We start from the raw sequence: 13,835 nt of genomic DNA, 5'->3' as shown, positions 1-13,835 counted from the left end.
TTTAAGAGTTGGAGGTTGCAGATTAGACGGTTTTGAAGTTGGGGGTTGTATATTAGACTAGGGCTAGAGTTGAAGGGTGTAATATGCACTTCTCTGCTGAGGAGAGACAAGCCTAAGTTTTACAGACAATCCAAGTAGGTACACGAATATCAGCCGTTTTCTTTTACAGGGGTTTTCTGCTAAAACGACGTTGCAAACGGGGCCTAAGTGTGGAAAACATGGCAGAACAAATAAAGATCAAAGATCTTCAAGCAGTACATATCTCAGAGAAGTTGACCCAAGTTACCATCTTATAACACAAAACTTTGCAATCATCATGAGTTCAGCCAATACGTAGCTAACTCTAAAAATTGCAACACCCAAACCAAAACGGGTCAGGTATTTCAATATTTTGAGCATCAAGACAGAGACTAGCATTCTAGCAGTTCAGTCTTCTGCCGCTTGAAACCTCAAATAACAACAACTATATATCTAGAAAGATAGCTAGACCTCAAGGCATACTTATTTACCAATTACCATGCTTCAGGAGATAATTTGATTTATTGCTAGCAGTTTATACAAGCGGCCACCAAAAGATTCCATTTAGATAATTAAGGTGGCTAGGCTCAATAGACTTGCAGATCAGCATCGACACAGGGATGGAACCATTTTTTTTACCTATTATACGTTGACTGAACTGCTATCATCTGAATTGCCAAACTGATGGTTAACTATCATGCACCCTTTGGCGCTTCTCTTGCGGGGCCTTAGAACCATCATTAGTATTTGAAAGGGGGTCAGAAGACTCGCTTTCTGCCATCTCCTGGTTGCCACCTGCATGCATGGAAGTTTCTCCTATTTCGGCACTCACAGGGTTCTCTCCTGTTCTATTTAGGTCATCAGCTGCATCATTATCCTTATCTCTGGTTGCAGGATGGCTCAGTTCAGATAATAGGGTTGTTGTAGCTCCCGAGGATAGATCCTGCACCTTCTCAGTATTGGATTTAGACTGCTTTTCAAACATCATCTGAAGATACTTCCCTTGTTCTTCAATTCGCAACTGCAGCTTTCTCTGGGTCTGTCATAGAAAGATGGAATGAAGTTCAGACTATGTGTGTTTCATCATGGTAATAGTCTGACTGAGCATGGCCTATATCATGTAAAGACCAAAGCAATTATGTGGATGTTTCTTTTGTAGAGTATCACCGCAGTCACAATTTGATTTATAAGTGTGCAAAAAGAACAATGTTTCCTCACATTTGTTTATCCAGAAGTCTATTACGTTTCGCATGCAACTTTTTTTATTGGGTCACCTAGACATCACCTAAATTAAGAATCAGTCTATGTTCTTTTGGACTAGTACCTCAAGTTGTTCATGAAGACGTTTCTGAACTTCCATCTGAAGGCGCAGCGCTTCAGTAAGATCCATGCTCCTGTATAAGAAAAATATCATGTATAGTGTTAATCATGGCTGACAAAGCAAGAGAATGCACTGACTCACAATGAATCCTCAAAAATACTTTTTTTCCGGACCAATACAAAGTGAATATAAATGGGAAAACTTTGTTTTTGCCACTCTAGTTTTTGCCAACTTTGCTTATGCCACTCTAGAATTTGACATCTCACTTTTGCCACTCTTAGCTTTTGACAATACATCACAAATGCCATTCCGTGGCAAAAACGATAATTTTTCATTTCACTTTTGCCACTCTTAGCTTTTGACATGTATCACAATTGCCACTCTAAAAATTTTGCTTTTGCCACGGAATGGCAAAAGTGATATATTGTCAAAATCTAAGAGTGGCAAAAGTGAAATGTCAAATTCTAGAGTGGCTTAAGCAAAGTTGGCAAAAACTAGAGTGGCAAAAACAAAGTTTTCCCAATAAATTGGGTTCAACAGGCCCCATTAAACTCTCATAACAGAGGGAGGATTTGAGAGATCCACATTTACAGCATGACCAAGACTTGGGAGCACAAACAACAACACTTTTGATTGTGAGTTCGACATCGAAAAACATAACTGTGAGCATATTGTTTATATCATAGCTACAAATAACAACTTTTTCAAAACAAATGGATTAACTGCAAGGCAATTCGCAGTGCTTGCTAGGTCTGTACAGCATGGATTTAGAACAGACAGAAAATGGAACACTCCAGTGCCAATAAAATGTGTGTGCATAGACACACGTCAACATAACTATCAAAAGAATAGCGTCTTCCTCAAGTAATAACACCTGAGGAAGTTGGTTGAGTAACCAGGAATCTTGACAGTGCTAGTAACCTAGACATAAGCTCCGGAAAATGTGTTATATCTTTCCAGTCAGCTAAGTGTTTGCGAAATGTACCTGACCTCTTGTTAAGACACTGAAAACATCAAGACCAAAGGTAACACAAGAAAAACAAAGGAATTTGCACCCCACCATCTGATATTTATGCTAATTCACCTATAAGAACATCAATCTGCCCATGATTGGTGCACAGAATTCCAAAATCAATCTAGCTACATGAAACTTAGTGCAGCAAAATAAAATTACTGGTTTCGCTTCTGAAGAGGCTGAAGGGCTAATAAAACATTTTTTGAAATATGTCAGATGTTAAAACTGCAAGTAGTAGAATCCTGTATTATCAAAACATAAATCATTCCCCTTCTCATTAAGAGGTAAAACAGCTTCATGGGAAGCAAAATAATATTAGGTTCTACTACTACTTGCACTTCCAAAATCTCACATAATTGAGAAAAAGTTTGAATATGAAACTTAGCATCTCCATTAGCCAAGCCACTAAATTGATTTGACAGGACCAAGTTTAATAGAGCTGACTTGGTATTATAACTGAACGTGACAACTATGCGATGAATGACAACGACGACGACGACAACAATGAAACCAACTCATGGTTCCACGCACCCCTGTCCATGGCTAGTTATTTGGTGAACATTCCAGTCCTTCAGATCTCTCTTTATGGACTCTTTCCATGTCCAGTTTGGTCTACCCCGACCTCTCTTAACATTATCGGCACACTTTAACCGTCCACTATGCACTGGAGCTTCTGGAGGCCACCGCTGTATATGCCCAAACCATCTCAAACGATGTTTGACAAGCTTTTCTTCAATCGGTGCTACCCCAACTCTCTCCTGTATATCATCATTCCAGACCAGATCCTTTCTTGGGTGATCACACATCCATCTCAACATGCGCATCTGCGCTACACCTAACCGTTGCACATGTCGCCTTTTAGTCGGCCAACACCCAGCACCATACAACATTGCGAGTCGAATCGCCGTCCTACAGAACCTGCCTTTTAGCTTTTGTGGTACTCTCTTGTCATAGAGAATGCCAGAAGCTTGGCACCACTTCATCCATCCGGCTTTGATTCGATGGCTCACATCTTCATTGATATCACCATCCTTTTTGCAGCATTGCATTGACCCCAAATGTCGAAAGGTGTCCTTCTGAGGTACCACCTACCCATCAAGCCTAACCTCCTCCTCGACCTAGCAGTACTGAAACCGCACCTCATGTATTCAGTTTTAGTTCTACTAAGCCTAAAACCTTTCGATTCCAAAGTTTGACTCCATAGCTCTAACTTCCTATTAACCCCCATCCAACTATCATTGACTAGCACCACATCATCCGCAAAGAGCATATAACCCCCATCCAACTATCATCGACTAGCACCACATCATCCGCAAAGAGCATACACCATGGGTCTCCTTGTATATCCCTTGTGACCTCATCCGTCACCAAAGCAAAAAAGATAAGGGCTCAAAGCTGCCCTTGCTGCAATCCTATTTTAATCGGGAAGTCATCAGTGTCGCCATCACTTGTTCGAACACTTGTCAAAGCATTATCATACATGTCCTTGATGAGGGTAATGTACTTTGTTGGGGCTTTGTGTTTCCTCCAAGGCCCACCACATGACATTTGTTGGTGGGCATGTAAGTTCCTTCAAAGTTTTCCTGGGTTATATCCCATTTTAGTTATCTTTTTATTTATGATTTTGATCAGAAGGCGAATACCAGGACGTATCTATGGAAGAAAATCCATTTTGGGCAATTGCCTACATTGAAGCTATCTTTTCGAATCCCCATTAAAATGCAGTTGAATCGCAAACTTATATCAGCATCAGTTTTCTCAATGTAATTACTGAGCATTAGTCGAAATTCAGTTTTACAAACTAAACCACCATCTTAACTATTGGTTTTAGCTTTAATAGTTGATGGATGTCACATTGCACAGTAACCAGCTACCAATAAGCATCATGAGAGAGTACAGAATAATAGATAATAAGTAAACAATTATCCACTCACGATTTCAGGTCTAGAGTCAACTCTTCGGTGGTAGTCCTTTTTTCTGCTGTACCTGATAATTTGGTATGGAATGGTTATATTATGTTACCAATTATACCAAACACAATGTAGATGCATGAATTCTGTGCAATAATGGAACCTTATCAAAATAATATCGCGTCATGAGAAGATTTACATATATATAAAAAAGCGTCAGCCCTAACCATTACCATAAAAATGTACTCAACTCAATACGATGGCATCATGGGTCATGAATAATAATATCAACTATGCACCTGTGCAGGGAAGATCTATATAAAATACAAGTGCAAAAAAATCTAATCCAGACAAACCTTCCGTTAGGTCTGGCTTATAGCGAGCTGTTCGGTACTTCTGCAACACAAACCAGAAAAGGTAAGTGAGAACTCAAATCTCTTGTGGGCAACACTATTGTTTAGAACGAGAATTTAGAAAGCTAATGGCAAACCTGCAGATGGCTTTTCACATGATATATTGTCAAACCGTCAACTTTCATAAGCTTCAGCACACCCTTGGGAGTAGCTTCTGAAGGTACAAGACAAAAAGTACAAGCATTAGAACATGATTCATATCTAAAATGCACTTTTGGGAATCAACAGCACTGCAGACATACTTTCACTACCACCAAGCTTATTTACAGAGTCTACGAAGCATTCATGGAGTTCTGGAGTCCACCTCATCCGTTGTTTGGCTGCAGAGTTGCTATTGGGAGGACTAGCTACATTGCAAATCTCTCCACCATGAGATGAAGCTGGCTGGTTGACAGCAGGCTGTGATGCAGCCGAATTGGAAGGCTGAATCATGGACTACAACAAAGGTGACAACAAACATTTGGTCATAAAAGAAACAAATCGAATGGGCTTACCAAAAGCATCACAGTGAGAAACAAATATCACTCTAGAAACTACAACTCCAACTCCAACAAGTTAAGAGACCTCCACCTTAAAATTAAGTGGACCGCGTATTTCTATTTTGTGCCAAAGAGAATTAGAGAAGAAGCAGCATATATCCCTTAGAAGAATTTGCGGAGAGAGACACTCATATCAAGTCATGAACATTCATTACAAGATTCTAATGTAAACTCTAGTAGTCGATCTAATAACGACCCTCTTTGAACAGTGCAAACAAGAAATCATTTACTGGTGCCCTAACCATCACTCTAGCAAAACCTACTACACATCAGTTTTAAACTTCCAATAAGAGGAAGGGATGGTTACCTACACTGTTTAAAGAGGCCCCAAGAAGTATGCCCCAATTTGTAAATGGAAGTATGGCCCGAGAAGTATACAGTAAGTCAAAACTTCCTCTTAACTTTAAAATTGACATACATTAAGGTATCTAGGTTGGCCACACAAAAATGATATCATAATACCAGTATATGCACTGGCAAAGAACTTACGTGAAATTACAACTTCACAAGGTTGGCTAATATGTCATCATAAACAAATAAATTACAGATTACTTCTAAACTATCAGAACCCAAGACAGAGCTGCCACGATGACTCTTTATGCCGTTTCATTTGCATACCTTTGACTGGGGATCAGCAGCCGTTGCATCTAGAATATCTCTCCAATCATCATTCATTATTTCTGCCCACCATTCATTTTGTTTAGCAACCACATCAGATGTCACAGCAGGACCGCCGTTCTGGATCTGACTACCAGAAGCAGGGATGTTATCCCTGTAATCTGATAAACCATCAGCCGAACCTGGGAACCAAGTTGCCCCAGTGTGACCTCCAGGGATATTATTAGATAAGGTCTGAAATACTTCGATATCTGATGGCTGAGGAGCAAAAGGAGCAACCATAGACTGCCTCTCATGGTTAGGCGCAGAATCCAGAGGATTAGGTGAGTATCCTAATGAGGCTGCATATGATGATCTCATAGCACCAGCTCTTGGGTGCAAAGTAGCAGATGGAAGTGCACTCTGATGTAAGGGCACAAGATCACTCGTCAGTTGCCTTTGCATCGGAGTGAGCTGCGGATTGTAAGGCCCATGGAAGGTTTCTTTCAGAGAATTTGGCAGAATAGGTAAAGAGGATGACATTCCTCCAGAAACCCTGCTGTTGTGAGACTGTCTCAGATCACACCTCCTCATCAAGAATTGTGCACAAGCGTTGTGTCTTTCCCATAAATTGATTTTGATATGTTCCTACAGAATAACCTTAGCACAAATGTTAATCCATTAATCTACCACAGGTTAAGAAATGAAGAGTTAATAAAGGGAACCTATGGTTACACCGTACGAATTGTAACCATCATAAACATAGGCAACTGTAGCTATATCAAGCATGCATATCTGCACCCTGAAATCAACCATGAGTAAGTAACAATCTAACTAGTGTGATCAGGATCTCACGAGCAAAAAAACAAAGAAATGGCAACATCATAAAACGTGTTAGCAAGAGTCATAAAGTTGCGTACTGGTGGCCAGCAACATATTAAATTATTAATATATCATTTGTCCTTCTCCTTCTTGTCTAAGCCATATTTTTGTCTACTCCAATGACAGATCACAAGATAAATTATGAGAAAGAATACTAGGCCCTCAATTAGTATTACCATTGTGATGCTTCAAAAAAAAGTAATAGAACAGAAGCAGATTAAACCACATTGCAATCTCAAAGGAGCGCTTTTTTTACCATCTCTCAAGTGTAAAGTCAATACTTCCTTTGAAGCTAGAAACCGGGTCATGTTTCTGCATAGACACACGCATGCAGGATCCTCTAGAGAAGACGCTACCATACGTATGTCCTGATGTGGGGCAATGACCATCTTTCTACCATCGATAACGCAACTTTTATTCACGCTCTGAAGCTTCATAATACAACAACAAATGCCCTTTTTCAACAGAAAAACAAAAGAAAATGGCAGGTTTCTATTCACTGTGCAATCTATGTATGACACCATATATATATAGTCAAACAAGGAAACACATCTTGGTACGCATGTGGTACTATGTGCTATTAACTCGCAGGATGACAGGCACTGTCTAAAGCCCATACAGGAGGATCTGAATTAAACCCCAGGGGACAGGCAACTGTAGGCAGAGGGGGCAGGACAATCACAAGGGCACCTAATTCTCCCATAACACCTCCCACAGCTCCCAGCCCCACCAAATCCCCAATCATTTTCCGTACCGGCAACATCACGTACTCCCACAACTCACGAGCACGTGTGCCACCACCGCTCCTCGCAAAACTCTCACCTAGGACCCCCGCACCCGCAAAGCATGTCGCGATCAGAACCCTAGAGAAACCCTGTGTGCCCGCCCCCCGCCCCCCGCCCCCGCGCGCGCTCTCCTCCGCTCCTGTCCCGTCGGTCCGATTCGCCTCCGCGGAGCCGATCACGCCGACACGACGAGCTAGGAAGCGACGGGCGAGCTAGACGGCGTGGATTGGACCTGGAGAGAGGAGGGGGGGATTCAGGAATTGGGGGAGAGCCGGCCAGTCCGTACCTGGGTTGGGTTGTGAGGAAGCTGCTGGATCGGTGCGGCTTTGGGGGGAGGAGATGACAGCAAGGGGGAATTCTGGCTGGGGCGATGTGTCGCGACGGAGGGTGCGGGAATGGAGGAGAGAGAGAGGGGAGGAGGAACCTGGTGCGCACAAGAGGAGGACGACGCCCACCAGTTGCCGGGGGGAGGCGCACCGCGCACCCCCACCGCACCATGGGCGCGGCTTTTTGCGGATAGGCCCCTTCGGCCGCGCACTACCCGAAGAAGGGAAGAGAACGCCCAAGGAGGCGAAGAGGAGAGAGAGAGAGAGAGAGAGAGAGAGAGAGAAAGCCCGAGAGATCCGCGAACGCACGGTCGCCGGAGAAACTGCGGGAGCCCAGTCGATGGCGTCATCGGACACCGGCCGCACGCCGGCGCAAGGCGCGGAAGCCGCCTCCGCCTCCGCCTCCCCCAGGCCTCTCCGCAAGCTCCAGGTCTCGACCCCTTCCCGCCCCGTAATCTTACAGAAACTTGCAATGCCTCTTTACAAATCTTGGGCGGATTCGCGTGTTTCTGAGTGCCCTTCTTTATCTCAGATGTGATATCAGGTTGCATGGAATCACGTGTATAACTGAATCGAATCCGTCTTTAAGATGGTGTGCGTGAATTTGTGTTCTTCGGTTGGGATTCGATGGCAAAAATTACCAAGCTCTTCCTATTCCATTTTTGGGGTTAGAAAACCTATGCCTTGATGCATGCTGGTCTCGTCCCCGAACGATTTTATATTTGACTCTCATTCCTTTTGCACGCGATGCTTGTATAGCTGCACTCGCATCGGCTACACATTTTTATTGGCTAAACCGAGATGGTATTTCTATTTATTTATTTACTCCTAAATTTCCCTTTTTTTCCTGCCGCACTAACCCTCTTTCTGCTTGCATTTGTAGAGCTTTGCGCCAGGGCTGTGGTCACAGTACAAAGCCTACGAGGATGTGTTTGTCGAGAGGGCTAAAGGCAAGATCTAGCCCCCGCCCCTCCTCCTCATTGGGTGTATTTGTCTCACTATGATGGTTCCGCAATCAATACTTGGTTTTATTTCCATTTTAGTTACTATTTCGGATGCACTGGTTCTTGCGAGCAAGCATCAAGCGGAGGCAATTGGATGTGCCACTGTCGCAGGGTTCATCTTGTTCAGAGGTATATTTCAAGTGTTCTAATGTTATGCAAGACAGTTTGCAAATTAATTTATCAGCTCAAACCGTGTGGTTCCTTTTAAGGGTGATTTCAGAATGTTACTCCCTCCGTCCGTGAATGAGTGTACATCTAGCTTTTGTCTTATGTCAAAGTTTTAATACTTTGACCACCTTTCTAGGAAAAACTAAAAGCATTTATGGCACCAAATTAGTATCACTAGATTCGTTTTGAAATGTACTTTGATAATATATCAATTTGATGTCATATATGTTACTACTATTTTCTATAAACTTGGTCAAAATTTTAAAACTTTGACTTAGAATAAAAGCTAGATGTACACTTATTCGCGGACGGAGGGAGTATATATTAGGACACAAACTTGGTTATGTCATGTCTTTGAATACGCGCATAGACAAGAAATGGGATTCATCGGTACGAATTAGGGATTGAAGGAAAACTATATAGTTTCACAAATCCTGAAACCGGAGAACATGACCCATCAACAGGCTGCCAAGTTTCTTTCCATTTGTCTTGTTCCATATATCTATCCGGTTGTTCAGAAATGTTTAAACTGATTTTGACCTGAGAAATACTATTCAGGAGCTAACAGGTCAGATCATCGGATATATTTCCCTTTTAGAGTTGATGTCGCAAAACCTGTGAATTTGATGCATGCTCGCTCATGTCTATTCGTAGTCCGGGTTAATGGTTAGTCTTAATGAACATTTATTGCAGTTGCAATTGCAGTTGTTTTCTTCTTTATTTTTTGACTGAAATACAACTTATGTCATTTCCTAGACCAATTACAATTTTAGTGAAGAATTATCTCTTCTTTGGAGGCTTCAGAAGTTCTCTTTTAGCACCTGCCTAGAAAAAAGCTCCATTGTTTCGATGTAGTATCTTATTTATTGGAGTGTAGGCAGTATTCATGCCGCGTTAAAGTTCTTAAATCCTACCAGTGATTATAGTTTGGTGCCAGAGGTTATGCACATGCACTATATGTATGCATACCTTTCCGTCTGAGGGGTGCTTCGATATATCTTTATCTGATTACAAACCTGAGCTGATCCAAGCTTGAATCAAGCCAAGCTAGGTGTATCAGGTTCTATCTTGTTTGGTTTTTCTTGGTTTGCTAATTCCCTGTTGGGATGCAAACCCGGAAAATGGTACTTGGGAGATCTTCTTTGAGTTTGGCCACCAGATACATAAGAAAAATCTTTTTTTTTCATGTAGTCTAGCTACCATTTATAATCTTAGCCTAAGACTCATCATGCGTTTGAAGATTCACAAATGATCAGTTGCCATTGAACTTAGTGTAGGTGAAACTTTCATGAGAAATGACTAAATTATTACTTATTAAACAGCTGATGATGCATTTTAATCACATGTCATTTACTCAAGTACTTCCTCTGTAAACGAATACAAGACCTTTTAGATCACTAAAGTTTACAGAGGGGGTACTTAGTAGCATCATCTGCTAACGGATATTTTACTTATAAAAATAACTTTTGACAAACCCTTGCGCATAAGTTGCATGTCAAGGGGTCCTGTATTTGGCGCTGATCCAGTGAAGTGGTCGATGTTCTCTTCCCACCTATGAAACGCCGATACCACTTGCAAAGCTTTTATATCCGCATTGGATACGTGTCCGGTACCGATACGCGTTTGATATTTATCCAACCAGTATCGGGAGAATTAAAATTTAAAATAAAGGCATGCAAATTAGATGCATATTGGATACAAGTGGATGCGGCCTAGTCAAATAAGGATTATCTAATGTTGGAGTATAATGCCCGGCCCTTTTCGTCAGTTCAGACTTTTGGAGCAACTGGCTGGAGCATGAATTCAATATGGTATCCGAGACAAGAGGTCTTGAGTTCAAGAACCTGCCAACGGAGTATTAAAATAAAAAGATTCTGCGGCCTACATCAATCCCACGTCTAAGGACTAAATAAGCCTAGATGCGAGAGGGAGTGTTGAAATATATTGCCCGCCTCTCTCCACCAGTTCGGACTGATGGGTGAACTAGTTAGGTGCATAAACTTGCAACCAAGAGGTTCAGGGTTCAAAGCCCAGTAAACGCAGTAAATAATTGCGGCCTGCCCTCGCTTCCGCTGCCCACGTCATAAACTACAAAGGAGCATAGACGTGAGGGGAGTGTTGGAGTATAATGTCCGGCCCTCTCCCATAGTTCTTTGACCTGATTCTCTTGCCTCCTCTGTCCTGACTTCCAGTCCCACCCCAGCCTGTGACAAGCTTGTATTGAATTCCTTTCACCATCCCAACGTCTCACCCACTGTTCCTCCTGCAGACCACTGACCCTAAACAACTGGCATTTCATGTCCAGCTATGCCACATGATTTTGCTATTCATTTTTAGAGTTAAGCATATCCCAGATCAGCATTTTGGGAAAAAGGCATATCCCTTTAGTCATGTTGCCGCAATACTGATACATTTATGGTAACATAACTAAACAGATCACAGTGCCCTTACCAATGATCGAGGATCAAGCAATACAAGAAAAGCCAAAGCAGAACTTGGGGTTTGTGAATGCTATGCAGATTAACAAGTGGGCTGAGGTTTGGGTTTAATTGTGTTGATTGTGCACTAGATTTATTAGGATTGTGCAGTTACATATAAAGGTGGTGCACATTGCAAGTGTATCCCTCTTACAACTTAACAAGAAATAACTCAAAAGTGGCCCTCTCCCTATTTCAACTGAAATATGGTTGTTTTCTTGATAGAACAATGGTTTCTTTTGTCTCAAAGCTAATGAATGTTGTACCATCAGGCCCTCGGAGATTTTTATACCGCAATACTCTGGGTCGTTTTAAAACTGAGAAGGTACAGTGCCCGCAACTCTGATTATGCTAATTTAAATTTTATTGTACATCTGTAACATATTAGGTTTCGTTTGTTCAGTACTTCTGAATATTCGTTTATTTCGTTACGGTTGAATCATGTAACAGTGGTTTCTCCAAGTACTCATGCTGAAAAATGCTTTCTGTTTTCATAGTCATGACTGAGTTTCAGTTATTCGGTAACCAACCTTGTCTAACATGGTCATAAAGATGAGAACCATGACATGCATACATTCTTTTCCTTCACGGATGTATATGATGATGTCCTCACATATAATTTTTGTAGGATTTACTGAATGATGTTGAACAAAGTATGATCGAATACAAAACATCTATTGAGAGCTTGAGAAAGGATTCCAAATACACCCTGGACAAAGTAGTCATTGGTGAAAGTGATCTGCAGCGTGGCCGAACTGATTTGAGGTAGTACACATGTGGTGCTTTTCTAATCATCTTCTGTCATTTCCTTGAACAACGCCATACTTGAGAATAATCTACATCTAAATGTTATGCTCATGAATTTTGCAGATCTACTGGTAAGCAAATCCAGTCCGTTATAAGATCTATTTACAAAGCAGAATCCACAGCTGCAGGTATTGAATTCTTCTTCAAAGATTGATGGTCCTTTTAGTATGGAAAACTTTGAAACAATGTATGTGTAAATAAGAGCCTATACACATCATTTGACTGTTTCTTTATTAAATTTGTTCCATATTGTTCTTGGGGCCCTAGGTTTGATGGATCAACTAAGAATTATTCCTACAAGACAGTCTCTTGAATTGCGAGCAGAGGCAAGTGAAATAACTCCTATGTAAAAAAAAACTTATTCACTGACTATTATGAAAAGTTGCTTTCAACTTAGCATGCTCTTTTCATCTTTCAGGTGGCTTCCATGGCCTCTGGTTTGAAAAACCGGAGACATGTCCTGGAAGAAAGGGTGAACCGTATATCTGAATACGGTGTCCGCGTCTGAATTTCGGCATAGAACCGCTCCTGGGCCCCTCCATGGAATAAACTCAATTCACTAAGAGACATGCCACTGATTAGACAAGCAACATCTTCTATGGATTATAACCTTGTTTCTGTTGGCATTTGAATACGGGGTGATCAAGATTACTCGCACAACCATCGTTAACTCCCCCATTTACTATTGCTTGTGTTGAGCATTGTTCACTATTGCGTCTTCCATCTGCACACATAAGAAAGGCTTAAGCTATGTGCTTCGTCATTTTGCCTCCTGTTAAGAATGAATGTCATTCTAGTCTGGAAATAAAGAGCACGTTAATCTGTCCTATAAATGTACTCGCTGGAATTTGGACGATCAACTCTGTATGAATAAAACACATGAACAAAGCACAAACAATCCGCATGCATATAAGAAGCCAGCAATATGAGTTCAGCCAAAAATGTGAGTATATGCATAATAAGGCAAGAACAGGAGTTAAGCCAAAAATATGACTATGCAAAGAAGCCAAAGTTGCGAGTCTATCTCTGCGCACAATGACAAAATAAAGCTCAAGCGTTGGAATTGTCTATAGATGTTATGCTGATGTACGGCAGGCAACATCCATGCACTGCTATAAAAGGAGGAGTCGTGAACGTGGATATCGGTAGCAGAGGGAAAGAGGGGAAAATATACAGGAGCTCCCGGGTGCCACACATCCTATATGAAAGTAGCATTAAGAAAATATCAGGAAATTTCACGGTAGAAGCGGCAGCTCTGCTTAAAGGACTGAAGCTAGCAAGAGATACGGGATGCAATAACTTGATGGTGAGATCGGATAATATCACGGTGGTGGATGCATTTAGATTCAATGAAAGTTATTCTATGGTGGCAGCGCCGGTTCTTGATGAATGTCATAGTTATCTAGTAGATTCAATGTCGTAGTTATCTTGATTTTTTGCTTGTTTTTTTACTATGATCGAATAATATCACGGTGGCAGCGCCGGTTCTTGATAAATGTCGTAGTTATCTAGTAGATTTCGGAAGGTTTACTATTGAGCATTGTATTAGAGAGTCAAATTATGTAGCTCATGA

At 41.5% G+C, this 13,835-nt stretch overlaps 2 protein-coding genes across 7 annotated transcripts; one reads left to right on the top strand and one right to left on the bottom strand.

The window, feature by feature from the left end:
* Positions 1-272: 272 nt before the first annotated feature.
* On the bottom strand, positions 273-8,010 carry LOC125551747 (protein PHOSPHATE STARVATION RESPONSE 1-like). 6 transcript variants are annotated; one of them, XM_048715049.1, is made up of 9 exons: positions 7,767-7,967; positions 6,539-6,615; positions 5,835-6,461; positions 4,920-5,112; positions 4,755-4,831; positions 4,621-4,660; positions 4,289-4,340; positions 1,343-1,412; positions 273-1,057 (listed from the first exon to the last, which is right to left on the bottom strand). In XM_048715049.1, exons 3-9 carry the CDS (start codon positions 6,405-6,407, stop codon positions 707-709), a joined length of 1,356 nt encoding a protein of 451 aa, XP_048571006.1. In that variant the 5' UTR covers positions 6,408-6,461; positions 6,539-6,615; positions 7,767-7,967; the 3' UTR covers positions 273-706. The 6 variants fall into 6 exon arrangements, with proteins under 6 accessions (XP_048571006.1, XP_048571003.1, XP_048571008.1 ...); XM_048715046.1 differs by lacking the exon at positions 6,539-6,615 and having other exon boundaries at positions 7,916-8,010; XM_048715051.1 differs by lacking the exon at positions 6,539-6,615 and having other exon boundaries at positions 7,905-8,008.
* Positions 8,011-8,022: 12 nt separating this feature from the next.
* LOC125551748 (RGS1-HXK1-interacting protein 1) lies at positions 8,023-13,025 on the top strand. Its single transcript, XM_048715052.1, has 8 exons — positions 8,023-8,236; positions 8,690-8,756; positions 8,850-8,939; positions 11,728-11,780; positions 12,084-12,220; positions 12,326-12,390; positions 12,530-12,588; positions 12,681-13,025. The coding sequence occupies exons 1-8, from the start codon at positions 8,147-8,149 to the stop codon at positions 12,768-12,770; spliced, it is 651 nt and encodes a 216-aa protein (XP_048571009.1). The 5' UTR covers positions 8,023-8,146; the 3' UTR covers positions 12,771-13,025.
* Positions 13,026-13,835: the final 810 nt, after the last annotated feature.

Source organism: Triticum urartu, chromosome 4 (genome assembly GCF_003073215.2).
Source record: "Triticum urartu cultivar G1812 chromosome 4, Tu2.1, whole genome shotgun sequence".
Lineage (NCBI taxonomy): Eukaryota > Viridiplantae > Streptophyta > Magnoliopsida > Poales > Poaceae > Triticum > Triticum urartu.
This window is presented reverse-complemented; position numbering and strand designations above follow the sequence as displayed.

Coding starts and splice junctions, on each gene's coding strand:
- LOC125551747 (XM_048715046.1), bottom strand. CDS start 7,978: ATGGTGCGGTGGGGGTGCGCGGTGCGCCTCCCCCCGGCAACTGGTGGG. Junction 1,413..4,288: donor TTGACTCTAGACCTGAAATC/GTGAGTGGATAA, acceptor TTTCTTATACAG/GAGCATGGATCTTACTGAAG. Junction 1,058..1,342: donor GTCTTCATGAACAACTTGAG/GTACTAGTCCAA, acceptor TTTCTATGACAG/ACCCAGAGAAAGCTGCAGTT.
- LOC125551748 (XM_048715052.1), top strand. CDS start 8,147: ATGGCGTCATCGGACACCGGCCGCACGCCGGCGCAAGGCGCGGAAGCC. Junction 8,757..8,849: donor GTTTGTCGAGAGGGCTAAAG/GCAAGATCTAGC, acceptor TTTCCATTTTAG/TTACTATTTCGGATGCACTG. Junction 12,391..12,529: donor AGCAGAATCCACAGCTGCAG/GTATTGAATTCT, acceptor TTGGGGCCCTAG/GTTTGATGGATCAACTAAGA.